This window comes from Boleophthalmus pectinirostris, unplaced genomic scaffold (genome assembly GCF_026225935.1).
Source record: "Boleophthalmus pectinirostris isolate CB_2022bp ecotype Guang Dong unplaced genomic scaffold, ASM2622593v1 HiC_scaffold_5, whole genome shotgun sequence".
NCBI lineage: Eukaryota > Metazoa > Chordata > Actinopteri > Gobiiformes > Gobiidae > Boleophthalmus > Boleophthalmus pectinirostris.
In genome coordinates, this window is record NW_026571404.1 from 29467242 (window position 1) to 29494416 (window position 27175).

General features: G+C 39.7%; 1 protein-coding gene across 1 annotated transcript in view; it reads right to left on the bottom strand.

Annotated features, from left to right (window-relative positions):
- Positions 1–27175, bottom strand: part of pcdh15a (protocadherin-related 15a) — a 412089-nt gene that overhangs the window by 338153 nt on the left and 46761 nt on the right. Inside the window, exons 2-3 of the mRNA XM_055162873.1 lie at positions 25187–25201; positions 23298–23363 (exon numbers count right to left, since the gene is read on the bottom strand). Coding sequence (XP_055018848.1) covers positions 23298–23363; positions 25187–25201 — 81 coding nt within the window. The remainder of the gene's footprint in view (positions 1–23297; positions 23364–25186; positions 25202–27175) is intronic.

Below are 27175 nucleotides of genomic sequence, written 5' to 3' on the forward strand. Positions count from 1 at the left end.
AATCTAAGCTGTATTTGATACTTTGGTTTGAAGACTTGAAATGACTTGAAGCTCAAAGCAGACAACTTGGACTTGACTTTGACTTATAAGCCAGCTCTTGCTGATATATCGATACAGCAGCCCATGATTTCGATACCGTATCATCACATTAAACAATACAATATATCGATATTTCAGTATTTTTGCACACCCCTAGTCATGAAGTGGTAGTTTTCATATTAACAGCTACCTTTACCTTATGTTCAGGAGAGATTGTCAATTCCAGGGCTGAAATGATCCAAATGACTCTAGTGAAGGTAAATGGAGTTTAAAAATACAGTGGAGCACTTCCTGTATTAACACATAACATCACAAGATGAAACAGAGTGTTTTCTGTTTGAGAGAAGATGCAGGATTTGAGTATCAAAACTAAGAGATTTCATAAACATCTTAAGTTCCAGGTAGAAAATAATGTAGATATGAAAGAGCAAAATACACAAACAAATTCACTTTAAAAAACTTCATTTAAGATGGTCTAACTTATTTTCATAGTAGTCAGCTACTGCAAGGTCACAGCTTCACTTTTTGATCAAATTTGGGCTTGCTCTGCTTGGACCCCTGTTGATTCATCCCTATTAAGATGAAGGCTGTGGGTGGATTTCCTCAACCAAACAAAGTCTGTGCAAAGTTAACAGCTCTGAGATTGTTAGCAAAGTTTTAGGGTTGTAGTTGCTTTGACACAGGATGTACTTCTTTCTTTTGACGCTAGCGCAGAATCAAGCGTTTTTTTATTTAGGATCCCGCGCGATCTTTCGACAGACGCCATAGATGCACTGTTGGTTATCATCTTAAAATATCAACAAAAACAGAAGTCAGAGAGCTACTAAAATAAAGCGTACAACGGGAAGGCTGATAACATTTATAATATCCGACGTTGTGTTGACACCGTCTTTGCAGGGCCTATGTGAGCTTGGTGTGTTTCAACTTTTTTCAACTTTGGGTCTTTTTGGATGGAGATGAAGTTTGTGAAGGCAGAGGTGAGACAAGGACAGCGCCTCCTGCTTAAAAAGTGATAAGAGAGGCACACGGATGATTGGACGAGATGCTTGTTACAGCAAAGTGTATTTAAAGTGATGGAGGGGCGGGCCGCGTGGGGCTAGAGCGCTTAGATAATAATGAAGGCCACAAATGATCGTGGTGAGTTTGAATGTTGATAACTAACGCAAAAAACAAAGTGAAAAGGTGTTCGCATAGGGGTGTTCAGGTTTAGCTATGGTGGGTATTCACTAGGGATGTGAAAAAATATCCCTATATATATATATATGTTTTTAGATACAAATGTGGATAGAGGTAATAGCAGTCTGCTCTAGTGGTGTAACGATATCTAAGTCTCACGATACAATATCGTCACAGTATGAAGCTCACGGTACGATATTTAATGCAATATTGTGGGAAAGCTCACGATATGGTTGGGAGGCTCTTGATAAAGGATGTAACAATATCCAAACATCCAAAATCCAAATACAGTATTTTCACGATTTACATCTCATGGTGCGATATTTATTGCAATATTTTGTGGAGGTTAACAAAACTGTTAATATGCTACTTTTTCCTCTTAAAATGCCTTGACAAGACTTAATCCAAAGAACTAAGACTTAAAAGTGTTTAGAACTGTTATTTCTTCTTGTAGTCTGCACTCAAATGGAGCAAGGGATCATGATCTATGTAGTTTCCTCTGTCTTTTTTAATTCATTTATTCTATTGCTGCACCATAACTCTTAATTTAAGCAAAGAGACTTGTAATTTGATATATTGTGATGTTCCACGATATTATTGTGAGACTTTTGAAGATACGATATCACGATATTTCGGTTATTGTTACATCCCTAGTCTGCTCGCATTCTGATATAATAATCACTATAACTACTTGTATGTCTCAGTTTCACTCCGTCTCTGCAAACTGCACCATTGAAAAATATGCAACCTTAAGACTCAAAAAAAATAAAAATAAAAAATCAAACTTCACTCAATGCTAAAATGTAGTTACTTTGCTTCTGGGAACCCATATTTTTAAGGTCACAAACCTTCGCGACCCAAGTCAATAGACATTATTCGTAAAGGCAAGGCAAGGCAAGGCAAGGCAAGTTTATTTGTATAGCACAATTCGTACACAAAGTAAAAAGTGCTTTACAGAATAAGAAATACATTAAAATCATAATAAAAACAAATCAAAACATAAATAATCATGAAGATTAAAATTAAAAAAGAGAGAGACATAAATTGGAGAGAAGAGTGCGGAATGAAAACCTTTCAGTTATATGCACAGTTAAACAGAAATGTTTTGAGTCTGGATTTAAACAGCGTCACAGAAGAGGCCTGTCTCACATGTTCAGGAAGAATGTTCCAGGTTTTAGCTGCATGAACCTGAAACGCTGACTCCCTTGTTTAGTCCTGACTCTGGGCACCAGCAGGAGGCCGGTCCCTGAGGTCCTCAGAGTGCGAGATGGTTCATATGACACTAACATGTCACGGATGTACTTTGGTGCTCGGCATGGAGAGACTTGTACACAAGCAGAGCTGCTTTAAAGTCTATTCTCTGAGGCACAGGAAGCCAGTGCAAGACCTGAGCACAGGACTTATGTGCTCGTACTTCCTAGTTCGAGTAAGGACCCGAGCTGCAGCGTTCTGGATGTTCTGCAGCTGTCTCACAGCTCGTTTGGAGAGACCAGTGAGCAGACCATTACAGTAGTCTACCTACTGGAGACAAATGCATGGATAAGTTTCTCCAAGTTGCTTTAGACAGTAAACCTTTGATTTTTGCTATGTTTTTTAGATGGTAAAAGGCTGCAGATTTATTGATTTTATGTGACTGTTAAAGTTCAAGTCTGAGTCCATTATTACCCCTAGATTTCTTGCCTGATTTGAAGGTTTTAGAGAGAGAGACTGGAGGTGACTGCTGAACTGTCCCTTTGTTTCTGTGGAAAACACTATGACTTCAGTCTTGTCAGAGTTTAGCTGGAAAAGTTGTTTTGCATCCACACACTGATCTGTTGGATGCAGTGACCAAGTGACTCCACTGGTCATAGTCTCCTGCTGCCAGAGAGACGTAGATTGAGTGTCATCTGCATAATTGTGGTACGACACGTTATTGCTGCTTATTAACTGGCCTAATGGCAGCATGTAGAGATTGAACAACAGGGGGCCCAGGATTGACCCCTGAGGCACCCCACAGGTCAGGGCCATGTCATCTGAGACACAGTTTCCAATTTCAACAAAATACTTCCTGTCTTCTAGATAGGACTTGAACCAGTTTAGTACAGTACCAGAAGTGCCCACCCAGTCCTTAGTCTCTGTAAGAGGATCCCATGATCGACAGTGTCAAAAGCAGCACTCAGATCTAACAGGATCAAGACTGAAATCACAAAATAAAGATGGATTTGACCATTGAACATTAATGAGGATATTTTATTGTTGACTGAGTGATCGTGTCTCTCTGAACAGTTAGTATTACTCAAGTTTTAAAACAATAAAACTATGAAAAGTTTCCATAAGTCGCCTATTTGGACATTAAGTGTAGCCCATTTCTTTTTCTTTTCAACATTCAACTGAACCAGCAATATTGGAACAAAACAGTCAATAAAATAATTACAAAAAGATTAGAATTTATACAAAACATGTCTTAACATTTCAACGTTTCTAATGAAATAGGTGTTTGTGTTTTTGTAGCGTGTTCCAATCCGGAGTGGAGGAGGAGAGAGCAACATGCATATCAGTAGTCTGTATATTGTAGATCTACATTCAGACCGTGACAAAGCGACCCCAAAAAAATCTCTTACGACCCACCTGAGGGTCATGATCCATTCTTTGGGAAACAATAGTGTACCATATTGAATCGTGAGGGACCTTGTGATTGCCAGCCCTTGTATTCGCTTCTAGCAGCAAGAAAGTCTGAGGTTCAGTTCCCAGATGTGCCATGAGAAAATTGCATGCTCCCTCTCTCTCCATCTCTATAGGTTTCCACTGGATACTTGAGTTATCCGCAAGAACACAAAGCTTTTAATAATAACAATACATTCAGTTTACACAGCGCTATATTTCTGGACACTCAAAGAGGTTTACATTGCTTTATTCCTCCACTCCATACTCAGTGGTAGTATGCTGCAGCAGCCACAACTTCCCAGGGGCATAAGCAATACTGCCAATCTGTGCAATCGGCCCTCCAGCCACCACCAACACACACACACACACACTCACACTAAAACCACTGCTGCCTCACTGTGGCACCCACTACTCCCAATGATCTCAGTAGAAGTATTAACCAGGTCCGGCCCCGCTCAGCTTCAGAGATCAGACAAGAGCGGGCAGTGGAAAGCAGGTATGACCACATTTGCTTACACTCTACTACTCTACTCCACTCTTCTTAGGTACTCCTAGGGTCACGGTTCAGAATAGTTCTACTCAACTGCTCCTGACAGGCCCAGTGACACTTACTGAAGGATAGAAGAAAAGAAAGAAACATCTCTCTTAAGTCTCTCTCTCTTTTTAGTAATGTTTTCAATGTAAGTCAACATTTTAAGTCAATCTCCGTGATCTCTCCAAACACTGCATATTTTACAAACTTTAATGACATCGTCTGCCTCAAAGAAAATGATTCCAATAAATACTTTACTATTGCTATAAAGAAACAAGTGAAGAGATCAGCAAAGGGCTGAGACTGACAACAACTTGGAACTACTGCCATAAAGAATGATTGGACTCTCAACTCTGTGTCAGGGAATACATAAAAGAGTTTTTATTTATTTTTTGATTGGAGAACTTCATAAAAAAAAAAACTCAAAATGATTAAAAATAATGATTATATAGTAGCTTCTTTAAGTGTCATTACATAAAAGATGGGGTATTACATTGTCATACATAGATATTCATGTTACTTTTAATTGTTTTGAAAATATATTTGCTGAAAACAACAAATTCAAATGTTTAATTAGTTTTGTTTTAACACTCCCTGCTCCCTTGGTCCCCAAACTAAGTCACCTCCCCCTTCAGAGCATTATCACAATGCAATCACTGCGCATCCTGAAAGTACTGCATATCACAGTAAGGTTACAGTAAGGACGGGATCGAATAGTGCCTGGAAGTGATCGCAAGATTACCGTATTTTTTTTGACTGCAAGTTGCAGTTTTTTGTTTTTTTGTTTTCATGGTTTGGGTGGTCCTGCGACTTAACATTAACAATATATTAACATTTTCACACTGACAGCTGTGAGAGGGCACTCCAGGCTTGTGTGTCAGTATCTGCTAATCCTGTTACTCCTGTACCACTGTCACTTGGCTCTACTGCGCATGTCTCCTACAGAAAGAGCCATTGTCCTGTCTGGTATCATGTCAGTCCATCGCACCATTACTTCTGTACCACTGAAAATTTAAAACTTAAAGCCGACTGAGAAGACTGAACACAAAAAGAAAGAAAATCATATTTTGCAGATTACAAGCTGCACATAACAAAATATGCAGCCGAAAACGGTAATCGAACAGCAGAGAGACAGTTTTGAGTGAGCGAGAAACTTGTGACAACCAGGAGGGTGCATCATGCAACTTTCCTGGAAGTCACTGAATAGATCAACAAAGCCTGGACTTCAGTAACAACTGAAACCATCCTGTCGGGATTCAGAAGAGCTGGAATAATTCTAACTGGAGCTGATGCCGAGTCTGACGACAGCTCATGCATCTATTAAAATATCATTAAAATGTTTTTTTCTTCTTCATTACACATTTTTGGCTGGTGTGACTTATACTCTGGAGTGACTTATAGTTCGAAAAATACGGTACTCAGACATGCATGAATGATATAAAACCATTTCAAGCATGTTTGTGAGGAGGGAACAACGTTATAAAAAGTTAATGAAAGCTCCAAAAAGTCCTCTACCACTCCCTCTTTCATAGTACAACATCAACCAATCACAGCCCACAAGACAGAAGACTCAAACTTTAAAATGTATAAAATAACAAAATGCTTTTTGAATGGAAAACCAAAGCAAAGAACATGAATGCTTAACACAGCGGTTTCTACACAAACCACTCAAGAGCTTTCCCTTCAGAAGTACATTCATTCGTCTGTTGTGTCTTACTAATTCAAAGGCTTTTTGTGATGTTCAAACAACTGGCATCATTTGAAAATATTTGTGTGATTCTCGACTCAACATGCACTGGTTTTTGAGGGGGTTTTGTTGTAATTGGCCATCACGTTTCCTTGAAGCTATGGGAGTGAAGTGAATGATGTATATGCATTTGGAAAGTCAAAGTGGATTATGAACTAGAAAATACCAATCAAATATTATTCTATGTACACTAAACTTATTTAATTTGTCATAAATTATCTTTAGTAAGCAATATTTTGTTTGTTGTTTGTCAAGTGGTCTTCATCCTCTTCTTTTTTAATGAATAATTACCTCATGACATAAAAACTGAGAAGTGAATAGAGATGGACAGCAGAAGTGAATCAAAATCATACATTTGAACTGGTTTCATAACATTACAGTTGAAACAGAGCATTTTGAGCTTTGGAGATGTAGACAGACTATTAATAAAAGGTTGCTCAAATGTGAGAATGAAAAAAACACAACTCCAGGTATGTTTTTGAAGCAATAACAGCATAATAATATGGCTTAAAGCTCACAAGAGTCAATTTTCCATAATATCAGACCTGCATACAACAAAATACCCTTTCTTTTTACGAGAAAAGTATTAGGCCTGTAATTTAGACCTCTACAAAGATGTTTTGAAATGCATGACATTTTCTGAATGAATTTAGTTGACCATGGCTTTTGTCAGTCTGCTGTCAAATTTCACTGTTCTTGGGCATGTTTATAATATTCAACCACAAATCTACTTGCAGTTGAAATAGTTGTCACACATTTCAGTTTGACTTTTTCAACATGCAACCCTAGTGTTTACTTTAGTGAGCTGTGTAAACTTAGCTTGGATAAAATTTTCCTTGCAAGAAATTCTGTGTTTTCCTGCAGCACTTTATTATTTATTTAGTTAAGGCGGCCACCTTCACAACAACCCTGCCTTGACTACGTCCCTCCAAGTGAATCCTCACAAAACTACGGTCGTCGCATGGAATCTCAGCACACCACTCCCCCCCTCCTCACTTCTTCTCTGTGCACAGAATCTTCACATACTGTGGGAAACATTGAAATTCTTGGTCTTAAGACATGCCCTGCCAGTCTATAAGTCAGAGAAAAAGGAGGCGTGGCAAAAACTCTCAAAATGTATAAATATCCATAAAATTTGACCACATATCTGACCAAAACCTATATGCAAAAACAATTTAAACAGTAAGGTACTAGGAAACTATGTATCTATATAAATAAAAGGCAGATTAAAACAACTCCGCTGACCATGGTAGAAAAATGCATTGCCCAGTAGGAGCTGAGGTCTTTATCACGACAAGGAGCTGTGAAGTTGTCAGCACTTCCGATGGATAGCTGCACATCACACTAGTGAGAAGTAGGGATGGGCATTCGATTAAATTTTCTTAATCAATCGTCGGGAGAATTAACGATTGATTATTGATTAATCATAAACGTTTTTTATAATAAAATGTATCATCATTATTATTACTATCTGCACTACTAATCTGCATAAATAAATTCAACTTTACGACATATAAACTGTAATCACTGTAGAGCCACATCAGCCCGTTTGACATTATAATGTGTTTAATGCAGTTTTGCACAACGAAACTTAAAACCGCATCGCTAATTTGCATAAATTAAGTGAAGAAAAAAAAACAGCTCTTGTGCGCTAATGCGGCACGACTCAGTGGAATACAGGTTAGTGAATCCGTGTATCATTCGTTCATTCGTTTTTCAATATAAAACCAAAAATAAGAAAACGAAAAAACAACAGTTTTCTTCGTTATTTGTCTCCAAAACCAAAATTAAAAAAAACGGATAACGATTCGTTTTTTCAGGTTTCGATTTTGTGTTTAAATGAAGAATGGAAAAAACGGATAACGGCCGTTTCCCGTTTACGTGACTTCCGTGACTGCGATACCGGACTTTTGCACTGCTTTTGCACCGCATACGGACTGAACCGGAACTGATCCAGGTCCGAGACCAGAGCGGGACTGAGACCGGGACCAGAGCGGGACTGAGACCGGAACTGAGACCGGAACCAGAGCGGGACTGAGACCGGAACCAGACCGGGACCAGAGCGGGACTGAGACCGGAACCAGACCGGGACTGAGACCGAGACCAGAGCGGGACTGAGACCGGAACCAGACCAGGACCAGAGCGTCACTGAGACCGGGACCAGACCGGGACCAGGGCGGACTCCGAGCTTTGACTCCGAGCCTCCACGGGGTCCGAGCCTCAGCTTCGAGCTCCGGCCCTGTCGTGGGCTCTGAGCCTCCGGTCTGGTCCCGGTCTGGTCCTGGTCTTGTCTCGGTCTTGGTCTCAGGCCCGCTCTGGTCCCGGTCTGGTCCCGGACCTGGTCCATTTGAACAAAAAGCTCTTAGTTCGATTCATTTTCATTGGTGTGAATGCGTCAGTCGGAGGCTTTGCACCACCTCGGAACCAGCCGCGGTTCTTGAGCGCGGAGGACCAGAGCAGCTCGGTCTGGTCTCGGACCTGGATCCGTCCTGATTCAGTCCGTATGCGGTGAGACTGGGACCAGAGCGGGACCAGAGCGGGCCTGAGACCGAGACCGAGACAAGACCGGGACCAGACCAGAGGCTCAGAGCCCACGGCAGGGCCGGAGCTCGAAGCTGAGGCTCGGACCCCGTGGAGGCTCGGAGTCAAAGCTCGGAGTCCGCCCTGGTCCCGGTCTGGTCCCGGTCTCAGTCCCGCTCTGGTCCCGGTCTGGTCCCGGTCTCAGTCCCGCTCTGGTCTCGGACCTGGATCAGTTCCGGTTCAGTCCGTATGCTGTGCAAAAGTCCGGCATCGCAGTCACGGAAGTCACGTAAACGGGAAACGGCCGTTATCTGTTTTTTCCATTCTTCATGTAAACAAAAAATCGAAAACTGAAAAAAACGAATCGTTATCCGTTTTTTCATTTTGGTTTTGGAGACAAATAACGAAGAAAACTGTTGTTTTTTCGTTTTCTTATTTTTGGTTTTATATTGAAAAACGAATGAACGAATGATACACGGATTGTTAGTGTGACCATATTTGCGTTTGTGAAAACCAGGACACCGCACGGGGGGTGGGAGGTGGGGCTTCGTCATCGACATTGCGCGACTCTCACCTGGCAAAACTTTTTCCCACTGGACACTGAAACATATATGCTGCTTTGTACACTGTGCACATGGCCTCACACTTGTCCCGAACACAACGGAAAGTGTGGAATTTCTTGTACAAGTCATCGTTAAATACGCATTTGTGCTTCGGTACACTGCAGACTGACCGACTGTTTGTGTGTCGCTCCTTCTGAGTGCAGAGAGCTACATGTACGGACCCCTGTTTGGTCACACTACGCACAGCAACCTACATTCGGTTTGTCAATTAAAATGAACATAATCGATGAAATTCTTAATGATCAATTATCGATTATTCGACTAATCATGCCCATCCCTAGTGAGAAGTGATTTTATTTTTTTTCCCCATTTGTAACAAAATTACTCCACGGCACTGCTGAATCCTACACGTATCACTGATTAAGAAAATAAAATTGGAGAATGAAGTGAGTAGAGAGCAGTGGGTGTATGCCAGAGGTGATAAAAACATTGATCAGCAATACGGCATTTTGAAAATAAGTGATTAAAGATTTCTCAACTCAAAAACACAACTTTAAAACAATAAATGAGAAGAGGAAACAAATAAAAAATGCCTAAAAGCTCTGAAAAGTCTTTTGAGCATAATAGGTCTTCTTTAAAGCAACTGTTTTATATTACAAAATTCGATAAGATAAACATCATTGCAGCATCTTCATTTGCAGACAGATTCCCCACGCTTTTGTAGGGAAACAATGAGTAGAGCCATCCCCTCTCCTCTCCTCCTCCCCTCTTCTCTCTCTTGTATCCACACACACTGACACAATAAGATAAAACTCCTCTCAATCAGATTAACCGCTCTTGGATTTAGCACACATGAGAGCCGGATGAACAGGGGGGCAGAGAGACAGAAATGTGCGTTGGGTTAGCGTGTGCCCGGAACCTGTCATTGGATAAATTAAACAGGTTAGGCTTGGTTTGAGCATAGGGCTGCCTCTCTCGTGAATACCAGCCCCGTGAAGCGAAAACCAGCTCCAAATGAAATAAAGAAGGAGCCAAAGAAAAGGAATTAGTTTGTGGAGTTTGCCAATTTAATCTATTTTCGCCAAAGAAGTACAGAAAGGTTTTGGATGGTTGCGTTTAAAAACATTTGTGTTTGCTTTAAGGTCCTATATTATTGAAAATTGACTCCTGTGAGCTTTTAGGTCATGTTATAATGTTGTTACTTCATCAAGAACATACCCAAAGTTGTGTTTTGTTTCATTCATTCATTTACATGTTTGAGTAATCCTTTAATATTAGTCTGTTTATATCTCCAAAGCTCAAAACGCTCTGTTCCACCTTGTATTGTCAAGTAGCGGTACTTAACAGCTACCTTTTACCTTTAGCTCAGTAGAGATGGGCAGTTTTAGGGTTGAAATGATCCAGATGAGTGTATTGAAAGTGTACCATATTTTCCACACTATGGACGTGCTCATAAGCCTCCAACCCCATCAAAAAACGACTGTGCACCCCACAATCCAGAGCGCCGTATACACGAATCCAAGTACAAAGCCGCACCACCCGCAGCGCACGCAAACACGCACGGAGCAGACAGCGACCGCGTGGCGAAAAACACCCGCAGCCACACTCATCACTCCACGCGGACGAGGAACGGAACGAAGGAACGAAAACAAAAAGCGAGTGCAATGTGCCACTTCTAGACACAACTGAACAACTGAGTCACTGCGAACACGCCGACAATCCAGCGCTCCCAGACAGCACCCTCCGGAATAAAGCCGAGAGTCACTGTGAACGCGCCAAACAAAGTCCCACTGACCCATCGAACTGTTGTGTTTCGTTTAATGCGCCTTATAATCAGGTGCAGTTTATTTGTGAAAAAAGTTTGAAAATAGACCAATCAATGACAGTGCACCTTATAATCCAGAGCGCCTAATAGTGTGGAAAATATGGTATAATGTCTTTATTTAAACAATAGAAATTCCATTCATCCAACCAGTTTCTTCTGCTTATTCGGGGCTGGGTCGTGGGGGCAGCAGTCTAATCTAAGCAGGGACTCCCAGACTTAATTCACCCTGGACACTTCCTCCAGCTCCTCCGGGGGGACCCCAGGGCGTTCCCAAGCCACCAGAGACTTTAGAATAGAATTTCATTTTAAATGTTGATATTTATTTATTTTTTTTACTACCATGTGGCCTTGTATCCATGTATCCTGTATCCTTGTTCTGATACAGCTGAAGATCATTTTAAAGCTATTCAGGAATGGTTCATTTTGTCCTGTGAATGTGACTTTTTTAGCATCGATACTTAAATATCATTACAGGTTTTAGCATCGATTAGTACTACATTCGATACTACACTCTAGTGATTCTGGGACTGCCTATGTCCAAAACCTAAGGCTAAGAAAATGGTAAATTGAAAATAAATTCATGAAATATTTAGTCTTAAACACTTTTGAAACAATATGAATATTTTAGAAAGGGTATTTGTTGCGTTTGACTTTTTCTCATGAACTATGAACAGACTGTTACTATACTATGGTTGATACACTGATTTTATTGTGGCCACCTTAGTTCCTATCACATTATCAAATTGTGACAGTTTAAAGCAGAGGTTACCAAACTTTTTTTCTCTGGGGGCCACATTATGACTCCTGATTATGATGGGAGCCGGGGTCGGGTCGGCCGACGACGCAGATTATATTCTTAGAAAACCGCCACATTTTCTTTATGAGACAAACCGCAGGGTCCTTACACTGAACAAAAAAAATAATCAGTCGTCCACTATTCTTTGAAAACTCGGCATTCTCTCTCAAGTTTTCGTTCTTTAACACTCGCCATTTTTCTGTTCTTAACTGCACTATAGTTCTCACACGTGCGACTGTCACTGTTCATTCTCAAGATTGTCAGGTGATGAAAATTCTGCAGCAAATACGGTGGCAAATGTAAATACGTCATATAATTATTTAAATATGAATATAAATACTTCATATAAATAGCCTGGAGTTGGCCCACAGGCCTCAGTTTGATAACCCTTAGTTTAAAGGATCCATATTCTGCTATTTTATTATTGTTATAATGTTGTTTCCTCATCAAAAAACAGACCTGGAGTTGTGTTTTGCTTCATTCACACATGTTTAACACACAAACCCTGCATATTTAAGCTGAGTTCTTCTTTCAAACAGAATACACCTTCACTAGAATAATTCGGATAATTTCAGCCCTAGAATTGCCAAATTCTCCTGAACAAAAGGTAAAATGTAGCTATTACCTTGAAAACTACCACTACATAATATCATAAGGTGGAACAGAGCGTTTTGATCTGTGGAGAGGTAGACAGACTAATAATTCAGCGTCACTTTTGATTAGGTAACAGTATTATAGCATCGCTAAAAGCTCACAAGGGTCAATTTTGCGTAATATAGGGCCTTTAAGAGAGAAACCTATTTCCTTCCACTTCCTTTTTTAGACAAACATTTATTCTTCTTGACTTGAGCCATAAAAATAAAGCCACATGATGTTGATTTTAGCAAAAGTGCCATTCTAGTATATGTCATTTGTATGGGATCTGTGTAGTGCTGGCTGTTTTACATTCTATAACTGCCTGGTATAAGGTAATTTCATTCTGAGGCAATAAATAGTCATAAGACAGAGCCAGGAGAGACCCATATCCCAGGTAAATGAGAACTTTATAATGGAGATTAGCGCTACCTCCGTCTCGCGCGTTTTCAGTTTCTCAAAGATCCAAATTGCTGCGCTGTGCTGAGGAGGAAGTAGGTGAGGAAGAGTTAGGGAGGCAAGATTAAAGGTGCATTATGTAACTTTTGGGATGGAGTTCATTACCCCCTTTTCTATGGACATGTTATTGCTCTGCCTGGAATGTTCCACAGTGTGACATTCATTAAATTACTCAATTAAATTATAGCTCAAAAATACCTAGAAAACCAGGCCTTCTGACTGTAAGTGGGGCTTGCCTCTCCGCAGATCTGACCTGTAACTTGGTCTGATTTGGTCTCCATGAAGATAAAAAGTGTTAATGTTATACTGTGAAACATCTTAAACAAAGCAATACATCTGCATGGAGAAAAGCATTTGATTGACCCATCACTGGAAAAGTTCCACAGTGCACCTTTAAGCGCAATCAAATCGAAATTTGAATGGACACAATTAGCAAATCGCAAAGGCTGCAATTTTTCCTCCACAAACAACTCAATATCCTCTCTAAATCTGTGTAAAAAAAGTGCTTACAGTGTAGTTTAGCGTTGAATAAATATATGATTCTTGGATTAGTTTTTCAGTATTTTCATCAACTGTTCTGGGCACATTAAAGGTGCACTGTGCAACTTTTCGAGTGGAGGGTCAGTCACCTGCTTGTCTCCATGGAGCAGTTACTGCTTTGCCTGGAATATTCCACATTATGATATTAAACACATCCATCTAGCGTTTATTCATTACGGGTGTTTCTATTGCTCAAAAATGCAATATTCTCTCTTTGAATAGGGTTCTCTCTCCATAGATCTGACCTGTAATGGAGCCTATTGTTGTCTCCCTGGAGATAGACAGGTTTAATCTTTACCATGGAACATTCTAGACAAAGCAATAACATCTCCATGGAGACAAGAAGATGTCAGACCTACCACCACAAAAGTTACACAGTGAACCTTTAACAGAACTTTAAACATAAATCACAAATTAGATTATATATATATTTTTTGCAATTATATATTCTTCTCAAATCGTGCAGCTCTAGGCAGTTTGGTCGTGTGAATTAGACGCCATTCCACTGACGAATGCCCTTAACAATGGAATACAGAAACAGCCAATCACACTCCAGGGACTGTGAGCTGATGAGAGAGAACTGTGTGTACAGACGAGAGCAGTGAAGATCATTGTCATATACAGGGTATTTCTACTCACGTGTCATAAGAAGTGGTGAGCATTAAAACCATGTACTATTCCATACAGTATGAAACACTAAGGTAGCGCTAAAACAAGGAAAATAAAACAACAATCTTAAAGGTCCAATATTATGCTATTGTCCCATCTGTTATAATGTTGTTTCCTCATAAAAATCATCCCTGGAGTTGTGTTTTGTGTCATTCGCACATGTTTAACACACAAACCCTGCATATTTAGGCTTTAGGTTTTCTTTTAAACAGAGACACCTTGTGATGTCATGTGGTGGTCCATTGTGTTTTTAAGCTCCATGCACCTTCATAAGAATCATTTGGATAATTTCAGCCCTGGAATTGTCAATCCCTACTAAAGGGTAGCTGTTAACTTGAAAAGTACCACTTCACAAGGTGGAACAGAGCATTCTGAGCTTGAGAGATGTAGTCAGCCTAATAATACAACCTTACTCAAACATGTGTGAATGAAACAAAACACAACCCCAGGTGTTGTTTTTGAGGTGGTAACAACATTGTAACATGGCTTAAAGGGACAGTCCGGAATTTTGGACATAGGACCTCATTTCCTAGTTAGCTTAGTTAGAGTGTTGGAGACGTGTGGAGACACTTTTTTAAATATTCCATCCAGTCCTTGTATTTGCAGAGGTCGCTGGTGCAAGGCTAGTGCATGTCATGTGAATATTTCAGCCAGGCCTTGTCAATGGCCATAGATAGCCTGCCATTTAAAACAAGCACACGAAGCAAATCTATTATTTAGTGCTGTCATGCGATAAAAAAAATTGAGAGATTAATTAATTATGATCTGTAATTAATTAATCTAATTAATCTCTTTTTAATCTCACCTAAAAAATGCCAAGAAAAGCCTTCAAGTTGAGGTATTTTCATTTAAATTCATTATTACATTATTGTGGCAGATCAAAAGACTGATATAGAACAAAAAAAGTGACTTTATAAAGTCATTTATTGTTTAACAAATCTCTTCAAATTGACTGTTGATCCCAAGTCTCCATGAATAAGAAACTGTTTGCTGTAAAGTAGCAAAGATGAGGAAATCTGAACATAATAACTTTTGTCTACTTAAAGATGATAAAAAGTCCAGTCTTTCCTTAACCATATTAAAAATATTATTGATAGAGAAATGCTTTATATATGAGATCACTGGTTTTAGTTCTGATTTTAGTCCTGGTTTAGTCCTGGTTTAGTCCTGGACTGGGTTAGTCCTGGTTTTAGTCTTGGTGTTAGTTCTGGTTTAGAGGCGCACAGGAGGAAGCGCGGTTTACGCAGCGTACGCGAGAAAACGTACGCGGCGCACGGGAGCACGTCGGTGTCCGCGCAGTAACTATGGAAGGAAACGTGGTCCACACGTTCTCAGGTTAATGACGATGATGAAGGTGTGTGTTTGTGTTTGTGTGTGTTTGTGTTTGTGTGCATTTGTGTGTGTTTGTGTTTGTGTGTGTTTGTGTGTGTTTGTGTGTGTATAGGACAGTAGTGCAAACATCATGAGCCTATGCAGGTTGTTTTCACCAGTGACATTTAAGTTGTAGGCGATTTTATATTTGTTATTTTCTTTTATATTTCACGTCAGGAGAAGAATTTCCAAGACACGAATGTGTTTTTACCTGTGCGCTGCTGCCTCTGTTCTACTGGCTCTTCGACCTCGTCCATTGTGCGACTAACGCGGCAAACGTTAACATGACGTTTACATCGCTCTTACTGCGCGCGTTTTGTGTGGGTTTCCGGCAATGAGTGGAATTACCGAAAAAAAAATAATGAATGTGTTTTTTGTGTGTGTGTGTGTGTTGTTGTCCCAACAACACATAAAAACAGATTTTATAATAAAGCAACTCGCATACAGAAACTGTAAATTTAGAGATTAAAAATGAGATTAACGCGATTAAAAAACATAACGCGCTAAATATGACTGTAATTAATTAATCGCAATTAACGCGATAATTTGACACCCCTACTATTATTACGCCAGACTATCGATATAAATGTGTGTTTTGATAGAATAATGTTTGAAATAAAACTAACCTTGCTCAGCAGCAGAATTTTACTTTGCAGGTAAAAATAGGTGCAAGGTCAGGGGTCTCCAACCTGTAGCTCGGGACCTACTGGTAGCTCTCCACCCCCTTCCAAGTAGCTCGTCAAGGGAAGTCTGAATTACATGCATTATGCTGAATAAGTTAAATGCCTTTTACCATTGTACATGTATCATTTTGATTTCTAACTTTGTACACTAATAAATGGATAATGGTTTATGTTTTATAGGCATCTAATTGTACCTCATCTAAGGCTTGCCATGGCTCTTATACAAACTCAATTTCCCCTGTACTAGGTGATATCAGTCCACCGCTGCCAAACTTTCTATCAGGAAGTACAACTCGCTGCTGCTGCTCAGACATACATCCTTCAAATGCAAGGTTAGTTTTATTTCTAAAATAATTCTATTGACACAGACATTCACATCGACAATCTGATGTTATAATACATTTGCCTCAGGTGCTTTATGGAGTGGGTAAGACTGTTTTTTTTTGTTTTTTTGTGGCAGGCTAACTATGGCCATTAACATGCACTAGCCTAGCCCTAGCAACCTCTGCAAATACAAGGACTGGATGGAATATTTAAAAAAGTGTCTCCACACGTCCTATGTCCTATGTCCAAAATTCTGGACTGTTCCTTGAAAGCTGACAAGATTAAATTTTGCATAATATAGGAACTTTAAAGCTGCACTATGCAACTTTTCCGGTGGAGAGTCTGCCACCTGCTTGTGTCATGGTGATGTTTTCTGAATGTTCAACAGTTACATTACGTTCCAGCCTACCTTAAAATATCTTGAAAAAAAAAAAAAAAACACACACATTCTTACAATAAACGGGGCTCGCTCTCCATAGATGTGACTTATAACATGACCTGGCAGCCCACTCTAGTAGTCTCCATGGAGAACGGTAAATTTAATGTCATACTGCGGAAAATAAGAGCAAAACAGCCTACATATGCAGACTTACTGAAACATGGGTGTTGCTAAAAAATAGAAATAAACATGTTATGTAATATGAGTGGGATTACCTCTTCCTCAGATCTGACCTGTAACTAGCCTGCTGACATCTCCTGCTTGTCTCCATGGAGATGATGATATTTTCAATGCCAAAGCAATAACATATTTGAAGACACAAGACCCTTGTAAACCTCCAGCAGAACATCTTGCTGTAAAAAAAAAAAAATAACCATGCAAATATGACTCATGTGTCTAATGTGTATCAGCATGTTCAATACGGAAAACTGAAGAGAAGATAATCGCACCTGAACTATTTGGGGAATGGCTGCTGAAATACTGCGCAAGTAACATCAAGACGTGTTTTAGGCAAATGCATTTCACATTTTCTCTGTGAGCACGAACAGGCTTCTCCATCGGCACTGCAGAGTAAATGCAGATGGCAAACACGGTGAAAAGCTGCAGAGAGTGGGTACGGGTGACGGAGGGCAAGAGGAAAGAGAGGACGGAGAGAGGGGTGCGGGAGAAAGAGAGAGATAGATAGGTAGAGAGGAGGGGAGAAAAGAACATATAGAAGGGGAACAAAGAGAGAGACGGAGGAGAAGTGACCGGAGTCCATCGACTTGCGCAAGTTTGCTTTATGCTTCAGTGAGAAAGAGGGTGAGGGAGAGAGGGAGGAAGGGCACAGACGGACAGATAGAGAGGAAGGAAAGAGTGAGAGAGAGAAAGGGGCGACAGAGACGGGAAGAGAGAGAAGTGGGGCATTGAGAGAGAGGGAGAGGATGGAGACGGAAAGATAGAGAGGGAAGCGCAAAGACAAAGAGAACGAGAGAGAAGAGACGGATAGATAGATAGTGAGGGGAAACAGAGAAAGAGAGAGAGAAGTGACCTGAGCCAATCAACTTGCACAAGCTTGCTTTAGGCTTTAGTGAGAGAAAGGGTGAGGGTGAGAGAGTGTGTGTGAGAGAGAAAGAGAGGGCGGGGGTACACAAAGAGAGAGGACAGAGACAGATAGATAGATAACGGGAACAGAGAGAGAGAAGAGGAGAAGTGACCTGAGCCAATGGAGCAGCACAGGTCTGCTTTATGCCTCAGTGAGTCCTGCTACACTTGAACACAGCTACTTATTGGCCATTTTACAACACTCCTTATTCCCAAAATAAGATGGGAGCAAATGTAAAAAGTAAAAGAAAAATTGTACAACTTTCATTTATAACTTGCACAATGTGTATTTTAAATAAAAAAGCAAATTTAAAGATCCACAGTGTAACATTTGACTAATAAATAAAACTAAAGTAAAAACACTTTTTCATTAGGAGCTCTAAAATACATAAAAAACAGGTCTTCTTACTATGAACGGGCTTGCCTTTCCACAGACCTGACTCATAACTTTACTTTCCTTTGTCTGTAATGGTCCACGTTGGAGCTTTACCTGATTATCTCCATGTATCCCTCACCAGAAATGTTACACAACGTTGCTTCAAATATTTCTTTCTGTTTAAATCTGTTTAAATCACTTCAGAAATCACAGCGGTAGAACCATCTAATATCTGACCTCTCTTCCTCTCAGCATCTGTTTATAGTCAATAAACTTTTAATTGTATCTTACTCATTTCTCTATCCTAGTTTACTATTTGAAAGATGCACCATGTAAGTTTTTTGGTTGGGGGTCCATCACCAGTTTATTTCACTGTTCTGCCTGGAATGTTCCACACAGTTTGACATTGAACAGCTCTGTCTTAATTATGGTCAAATAATTAAGACAGACCTAGAAAAACACCTAGAAAAACAGGCAATCTGACTGTGAGTGGGGTTCTCTCTCCACAGATCTGACGTCTAACTAATCTTTTTATCGTTTGGTCTCCATGAAAACAGAAAGGTTTAATACCATACTGTGGAGCATTCCAGACAAAGCAAGTACAGTAATTTCCGGACTATTGAGGGCACCTGAATATAAGCTGCATCATCTGAATTTTAAAAGAAAAAAAAAAGTACATATATAGGCCACACCTGTCTGTTAGCCACAGGTGTCCACGTCTTCAAGTGCCATCAAGGGCCATCTGCTTTTATTGCCTTTGAAAGCTTTTGTCATCTTTTTGCATTGAGTCACTTCTTCAAGCTGTCATCGCCAAAGTCTCACCATCTCTATTTCCTTCTTCCACAGTCACATCAATTGCCTTTAACTTAAAAGCCGCATCATCTGCATTTCTTCCTGTGTTTTACATGAGGAGGGTGTGTGTATGAAGTGCAAAAAAAACCTGTTCAAAACACAATCAAATGTGCATCTTCCTCAGCTCATCGCCCGCGTCTCTCCTCGCACTCTATAGTGCATGTCTCCTGCAGAAAGAGCCGCTGTCCAGTTTGGGATCATGTCAGTGTCTTGGAGGATTTCAGCAGATTTCAGACTCTCTCAGGGGCTGGGCTATTTCTGTCAATCAGGTATGAGTGGATGTCCGGCTACTGAAGTTTGAGATGATTCTTCTCGTCATTTACACATACGGGTAAGACGTATCCCCCTCACTAATGTTAATTAAGCATCATAACTTATTTTATCACACAGCAAATAGTTTTAGTGCACTGACAACAGCCCTAGCTAATGTTGTAATTTCATGTTAAATGCACAGATAGTGGAACTTTCTGCACTCAGGCTGCACGCGCATTTGCAGTGTTGCCAAATAGAGGTCTGCGTGGGACAGAATTTTCAGTCCCGCTTCCGCCCGCTCCCACAAAGAATTGTAATTTTTATTCCCACTCCCACCCCATCTACAATATTTTGTCCCGCTCCCGTCCGCAAGTCCAGCAAGATGGGGAGGTTTGCTTTCTTAGGCTCTATCAAACACGGAGAAGTGGAAAGGAATTGTCTAAATCAGGGGTGTCAAACTCATTTTGGTCCTGGGGCTGTATACAACCTACTTTGATCCCAAAGGAGCCGGATCAGAAAACTCATGGCATATATTCCCCAAAAATAGCAATAAATTAAAATATTTGTGCAGAGAAAAACAAATCTATTACATAAATCTTTTTTAAATCTTTCTTTTACAAAATATTATAATAATATGAATCTGAAACTTTAAGAAAAATGCAATTTCAACACAATGTTTTAACAATAACTTGTATGCAAATAGGAATAACTCAATTTTTCTTGCAAAATCCTGCACTTGGCGTCCACTTTTCTCATTTTTGACATTTTGCTGATGAGGGTGTCACGGTCAACACTTTCCTTTAAGAGTGTTTGGAAAGAGTCATCGTTTGTGCTGCTCTGGTGGGAGGTGTCCTCGCACAGACACACTGGAGACGCTGCTATGCTAAGCAGCGCAGAAAATTACCAATATTTTAATAGAAAATATCTTTAAAATAGTTTAGTAGAAAATCAGCCGAGAGCCAGATTAAAGGTCTTGGAGGGCCGGATTCGGCTCCCTGGCCGTATGTTTGACACCCCTGGTCTAAAATGTGTGCGAGATTAGTCCACATCTGCAAATTTAGGCTGTTTAAAATGTTTTTCTTAATGCCAAATAATATACAATGCCTATCATACAAATGATGTATGATAGGCAAACATTCATCATTTGTATATTTTACTTTACACTCATATTTTGTTTGCAGGACTGCAGTTTATCATCCCACCGCCCGCTCCTGCATTGTGCAGTCAAGCTCCCACCCGCAATGAGCTTTCAAAATGTGTCCCGCGGCGCACTGTTTTGCGTCAGGTCCCCTTTGTTGCCTAACCAGAGACCGTATATATGAATGGACAATGTGCCAAACAAATAACCCGTACATATACTAGCTGCATCGTTGTATTAGCCAAAGGGTTCAAAGTGTGAGAAAACAGTTGCGGCTTAGAGTCCGGAAATTACAGAACATCTCCATGGAGAAAAGCATTTGACAGAAAAGTGGCACAATGCAGCTTTAACATGGTTTTGGTACAACACTTGTTTTTCCTGTACTGTCTCCATCAATCTCACCACCTGTTACATTTGTGCGTTGCTCTAAATAATGAAATAAAACAGATTTTGTATTTTTTCAACACAGCCCGTGTACGTGGCTTACTCAAGAGCAGAAATATCTTGGGTCACACATGCGTTTATAGCTAGTGTAGCCTGGAGTGGTTCATTATTAATAGTGCTTACAGACGATGGAGGAAATGATGGAAAAGTCCAGTCAAAATAAATAGCCTCAGAAGCAGAAGGCATAAAACTGACAATTCGCCAAAAGCCATGTGTGGACTGAGGATAGAGCCGCACAGACAGTTTTTAATAAAAGCAAGATAAGGCTGATAGTCTGAAAAAGCAAATGATTTGGGGCTGGCATTGAGTTATGTTATCAAAAAACTACGCCTGTGTATCACTTTTTGATAAATACAGAGAAGGTGTGCTCATAAGTTTGTGTGTTTTCATAAAGAAATGAACTAAAGCGGCATTGGTTCATTTGAAAAAGAAGTCTATATAGATGATTCTTTTTAGATTCTTAGTATTGAACTACAAGAAGCATTAGATCGTAATTTTATATTTAGTTAATTATGAGCTGCAGTATTGATCTAAAACAGCTTAACAGCTTAATAATAGAGATGGGACAAGTGGCTTCCTGTTCAAAACTCCATAGTGGCAGTTCACAGAAGCAAGACAGATTATCCACTATGTGTTCCCATTGTTGAGAAATGTCCATGCAAGATTTTTAACACTACATGCATGACCTGGAGTCTTCAATAATGGGAAGTAAGACCAGGGACATGGGCAGAGATGGGGGAAGGTGAAAACAGAAATTTACAAGAATGGTTTACCTTTTATTAATATCTGAAAAAGCTTAGACTCTTGGAAGTGAACAACATGATTAACCTTAAGAGTATGTCTGATTTAAATGATCTTGCCTTCCCATCATTGTAGGAGTATATTAAAGGGAAAGTCCGGAATTTTGGACATAAGACCTAATTTCTTAGTAAGCCAGAGTGTTCGAGACGTGTGGAGACACTTTTTAAAATATTCCATCCAGTCCTTGTATTTGCAGAGGTCGCTGGTGCTAGGCTAGTGCATGTTAATGGCCATAGTTATCCTGTCACTAAAAACAGTCTTACCCACTCCACAAAACACCTGAAGCTAATCTATTATTACACCAGACTGTCAATGTAAATGTCTGTGTTGATAGAATAATCTTTGAAATAAAACTAACCTTGCATCACATGAATCGTCTCATGTTGAGGGACTATTTTCTCAGCAGCAGTGGAATTTTACTTTGCCGGCAAGGTAGGTGCTAGGTGATATCAATCTACCGCTGCCAAACTTTCTGTCAGAAAGTACAACTCGCCGCTGCTGCTCAGACATAAATCCTTCAAATGCAAGGTTGGTTTTACATCTAAAATTATTCTATAGACAGATATTCACATCAACAGCTTGGCGTAATAACAGATTTGCTTCAGGTGTTTTGTGAAGTGGGTAAGACTGTTTTTAGTGACAGGCTAACTATGACCATTGACATGCACTAGCCTAGCACCAGCGACCTCTGCAAATACAAGGACTGGATGGAATATTTTAAAAAGTGTCTCCACACGTCTCCAACACTTTGGCTCACTAGGAAATGAGATCCTATGTCCAAAATTCTGGACTGTCCCTTTAAATATAAAGACCATTTAGAAAAGTACCACACGAGCCAAAGCCAGAGGTAACCTGGTGATGGACCACAGAAAAACCACCTGTCTATGATCACCAGAACATACAGCTCAGACTGTCATTCCAAGGGGTGAATCTGTGGAATAGTCTTCACAAATAACACTAACAATGACAGATTGTCCCATGTACAGTTCTGTTACAGCTCAAATCAAAATCTGGTTATTTTCAAATCAACCTTGCACTCATTTATAGCAGCTATTTGAATCTGAATTGACTTTCTATTGAGGCATGGCCGCAGTTATGAGCTGAATATTAATGGCTGGGGTGTAAAATGTACATTATTTGAATGTGAGGCAAAATTTATTGTAATAATATGAATTTATGATGTCTGTTCTTAGATTTTGCAGCATTTTGCATTGCCTGCAGTCAGAACTACTTCCAAACTATATAAAATATTGCTTACGAAAAAAACAACATCATATCAAACTGCACAAAACTGATAACAACAGCCAGCCTTTCACAGGGCCAGTTTGAATGCACAGTTTACAACTCAATAAGTTACAGCAAAAGTGAAGAGTAACTGATCTTTGAACTTACCATTGGGGCTTTCCTCGTTGATGCTCACCAAAGTTGCAGGATTGCCTCCCCGGTCTAGAGTGCATTCTGTCAAGACAAAAGCAAAAGTTTGATTTTTACATTACCATAACATCATTTTATTTATGTGTCAATGTATCATTAACTCTAATCCATATCCAAAATTACAGAATTGAACTAGCACTGTTAAGGCTGTCTGCAAACTTGATGCAAACTATACAACTCTTTGTTATTAAGACAGATAAGTTCAACATTGTGCATCATTGTGTAACTTTTCTAATGAACTTGTCTCCTTATTATCTCTTTGCCTAGAATAATCCACAGTATGGCATTAAGCTCATTTATGTATTTATGAGCATGGAAACACCACCAGATCATGTCAGATCTGTGGAGAGGAGATGCTGCTCACAGGAAGCAGGTTTTTCACTGTATTTCTGATCAACAAAACACCTGAAATTTACTATGCGTATGCTTGGGTTCATGAATACATCCCAAGCAAAGCAGTGTCATCTCCATGGAGACAAACAGCTGGCATACAATCCATCAAAAAAGTTACATAATGTACCTTTAATCAATCCAAAAAAAGACTAGTCTTACTGGCATATTTCTTTTGTGAGCAGTGACTTTATGGAGCAAAAATATGAGGCTGAATGCAGTGCAATCCACATGGGGGTCAGAGCTGGGAGGAGATACAGGCACAGAGGGGACAGAGGAGGACAGGGGAGCAGGTGATGGCAGTCTGACAGACAGCAGCAGATGGGGCAGGCCTGGAGGTGGAGAGGAGATGACAGGAGGCGTGGAGAGGAGAGAAGGAGGGAGGGATGGTACTGTGTGGTTTAGAGCTCCATCTGAATACAAATTTAGATTTTGTCTTTATGATTTTTTTTACAGGTCCTATATTACACAAAATTAATTCTTGTTAATAGTCCAATGAGGTACATTTCTTCTGTTCTGTAATTTTTTCAATAATTTATGTTATTAGGTTCTTTTTTCAGACCAGGATGACAGCGCCATCTGCAGTCCCACTTCCCCAGGACAGTATCCCAGGTGTGTGAGAGTGAAAAAACAGGGAGTATAAACTGGGACAAGGGGGCTTTTTTACTCTCACACACCTGGGATACTGTCCTGAGGAAGTCGGACTGCAGATGGCGCTGTCATCCTGCATCCTCCCATAAAAAGACAGCACCAAAATCAGTTTGACCGGACATGTCACAGCAACATCACGTGACCACTCTGAGGAAGACCGCTAGTGAACAGTCTAAATGGTCAGGTATGAAAACAAAGTCTTGGTCTGAAAAAAGAACCTAATAACATGATTCTTGTTAAGTTGAAGCCATGTTATAATGTTGTAACTTCATCAAAAACATACCCAGAATTGTGTTGTGTTTTATTCCCATATATCTGAGTAACTTTTTTTATTCATCTGGCTATGTCTCCAAAGCTCAAAATGCTCTGTTCCACCTTGTGATGTCACAAAGTGGTAGTTAACAGCTATATTTTACCTTTAGTTCAGTAGAGATTGGCAATTCCAAATGATTCTATTGAAGGTGTATGCCGTTTTAAAACACAGTGGAGCATTTCTTTCACATCACAAGGTAGAACAGGAGTATTTTTTGTTTTGAGAGAAGAACACAGCCTAAATATGGAGTGTTTGTGTGTTAAACATGTGTGAATGAAACAAAACACAGCTCCAGGTATGTTTGTGATGATGAAACATTGTAACAGATCAGAAAATTGTGTAATATGAGCCCTTTAACTGATGCAATATTTCTTTTTTCCTTTGGTGCATGGACTCAAGCAGATGTGTGGAGACAAAGGAGCAGACGGGGCCAATGGGTCAAGTATAAAACACTGAAATAAAGGAGAAGAGTGAAGAGCAGCTGGCTTCTTACCATCGTACATCCAGTCTGCAGAGTCAGGTTAGTGCAGCAGAAAGAGAAAAAGAGAGGAGGAGAAATGGAGAGAAGAAACAATGAAACCTTTACCTGAAGAGATCCACGAGAAAAACAAGTAACAGAAGAAAAGCAGAGATTCTTAATAATTAAAGCCTATATTGATTTCTGTTGCTGGATATATCAGTCTTTTTTTTTTTAATTCTAGGGAAACCAATAGCTTGACATATTCAAAATTACAGGTAAAGTAGATATAAAAAATAGATAAGATTGCAATTGATGTTCTCGAGTTCTGGAAATTACACTATTGACTTTTTCCTCTATGTAATTAAAACAATTTGAGGTGACAACAAAAAGAGCTGATTCAAGGTAAGATTCTAAACAAAGGTATAAAGTGAATAAAGTGAATACTTAAAAAACACATATCATGCACAATTACACTTCAAACGCTTTAAAGTTATATTGCCCCTTTCTCGAAAACACCCAGAAATGTATTTTGTTTCTTAAAGGTGCACCATGTAACTCATCTGGTGGAGTGTCCATAACCTGCTTGTCTCCATGGAGATGTGCCTAGAATGTTCCACAGTATGGCCATAAACTTAAGCATCTCCATGGAGACTTGCAAACCAAATTACAGGTTAGATTTGTGGAGACTCACAAAGGATGTTTTTAATCAAGTTTTGAGTGATAAATAACACCTGTAGTTGAATAAATGCAAGGCAGATTAGTTTAAGAAGGAATTTGGCTGCATAAAAGAATGTTGTGAATCTGACAGAGTTCTCTTAGCATCTTCTTAAACTGGAAGTTACAAATGTTTTTTTAAGAAAACATTCATGAACGAGGTCCAATTTGCTGCAGGTAAAACACAGTCAGACTTATAATTTTTTTTCAGATTAAGGAGACATTTCTGAGTTTTGAACATAGAACCTAGTTTCCTAGTGAACCAGTGTGTTGGAGACATGTGGAGACACTTTTTAAAATATTCCATCCAATCCTTGTATTTGCAGGGGTCACTGGTGCTAGGCTAGTGCATGTCAATGGCCATAGTTGGCCTGACACTAAAAACAGTCTTACCCACTTCACAAAGCACGCAAGACAAAGGAAATATAACGCCAGACTGTCGATGTAAATGTCTCTGTCGATAGAATAATTTTAGAAGTAAATAGAATAGTAAATAGAAAGTTTGGCAGCGGCGGACTGATATATGAGAAAATAGTCCCTCAACATGCAACGATTCATGCGATTAAATTAAGGTTAGTTTTATTTCAAACATTATTCTATCAACACAGACATTTACATCGACAGTCTGGCGTAATAATAGATTTGCTTCGGGTGCTTTGTGGAGTGGGAAAGACTGTTTTTATTTTCAGGCTAACTATGGCCATTGACATGCACTAGCCTAACACCAGCAACCTTTGCAAATACAAGGACTGGATGGAATATTTAAAAAAGTGTCTCCACACGTCTCCAACACTCTGGCTAACTAGGAAATTAGGTCCTATGTCCAAAAACTGTCCCTTTAAATCACTTTTATTTGCAGGATATAAAATGTTCTGAATTCTGTTCAAAGTTCACATTTTAAACATGTCCAGAAGAATTAACAAAAAGACTGAAATAACAACTGACATGTTTGTACAAATCTACACTACAGAGTTAGCAGTTTTATGTAGAATAAGAAAGGATATGATGTTATTCATGGAGGGAATTATGGTACTTAAAAAGATTGCAGACTTCCATTCATATTCAGATTTTGGTTCTATTGTGATTAATCTTGCAGCTCTAGACAGAATAAATGCTCAGATGCAACACCACACAACTCATGCCAGACGATAAAACTGGGTCTTAAGATGAAACTTAAAACACTCCACTGTGCTGGTTGTTCAGACGAGGAAGTCTGAGCTACCACAGAGAAGGCCCTGCCCCCCCTGGTTTTAAAGGTGTAACTTTTCTGGTGGAGGGTCTGACAAATGCTTTTCTCTGTGGTGATAT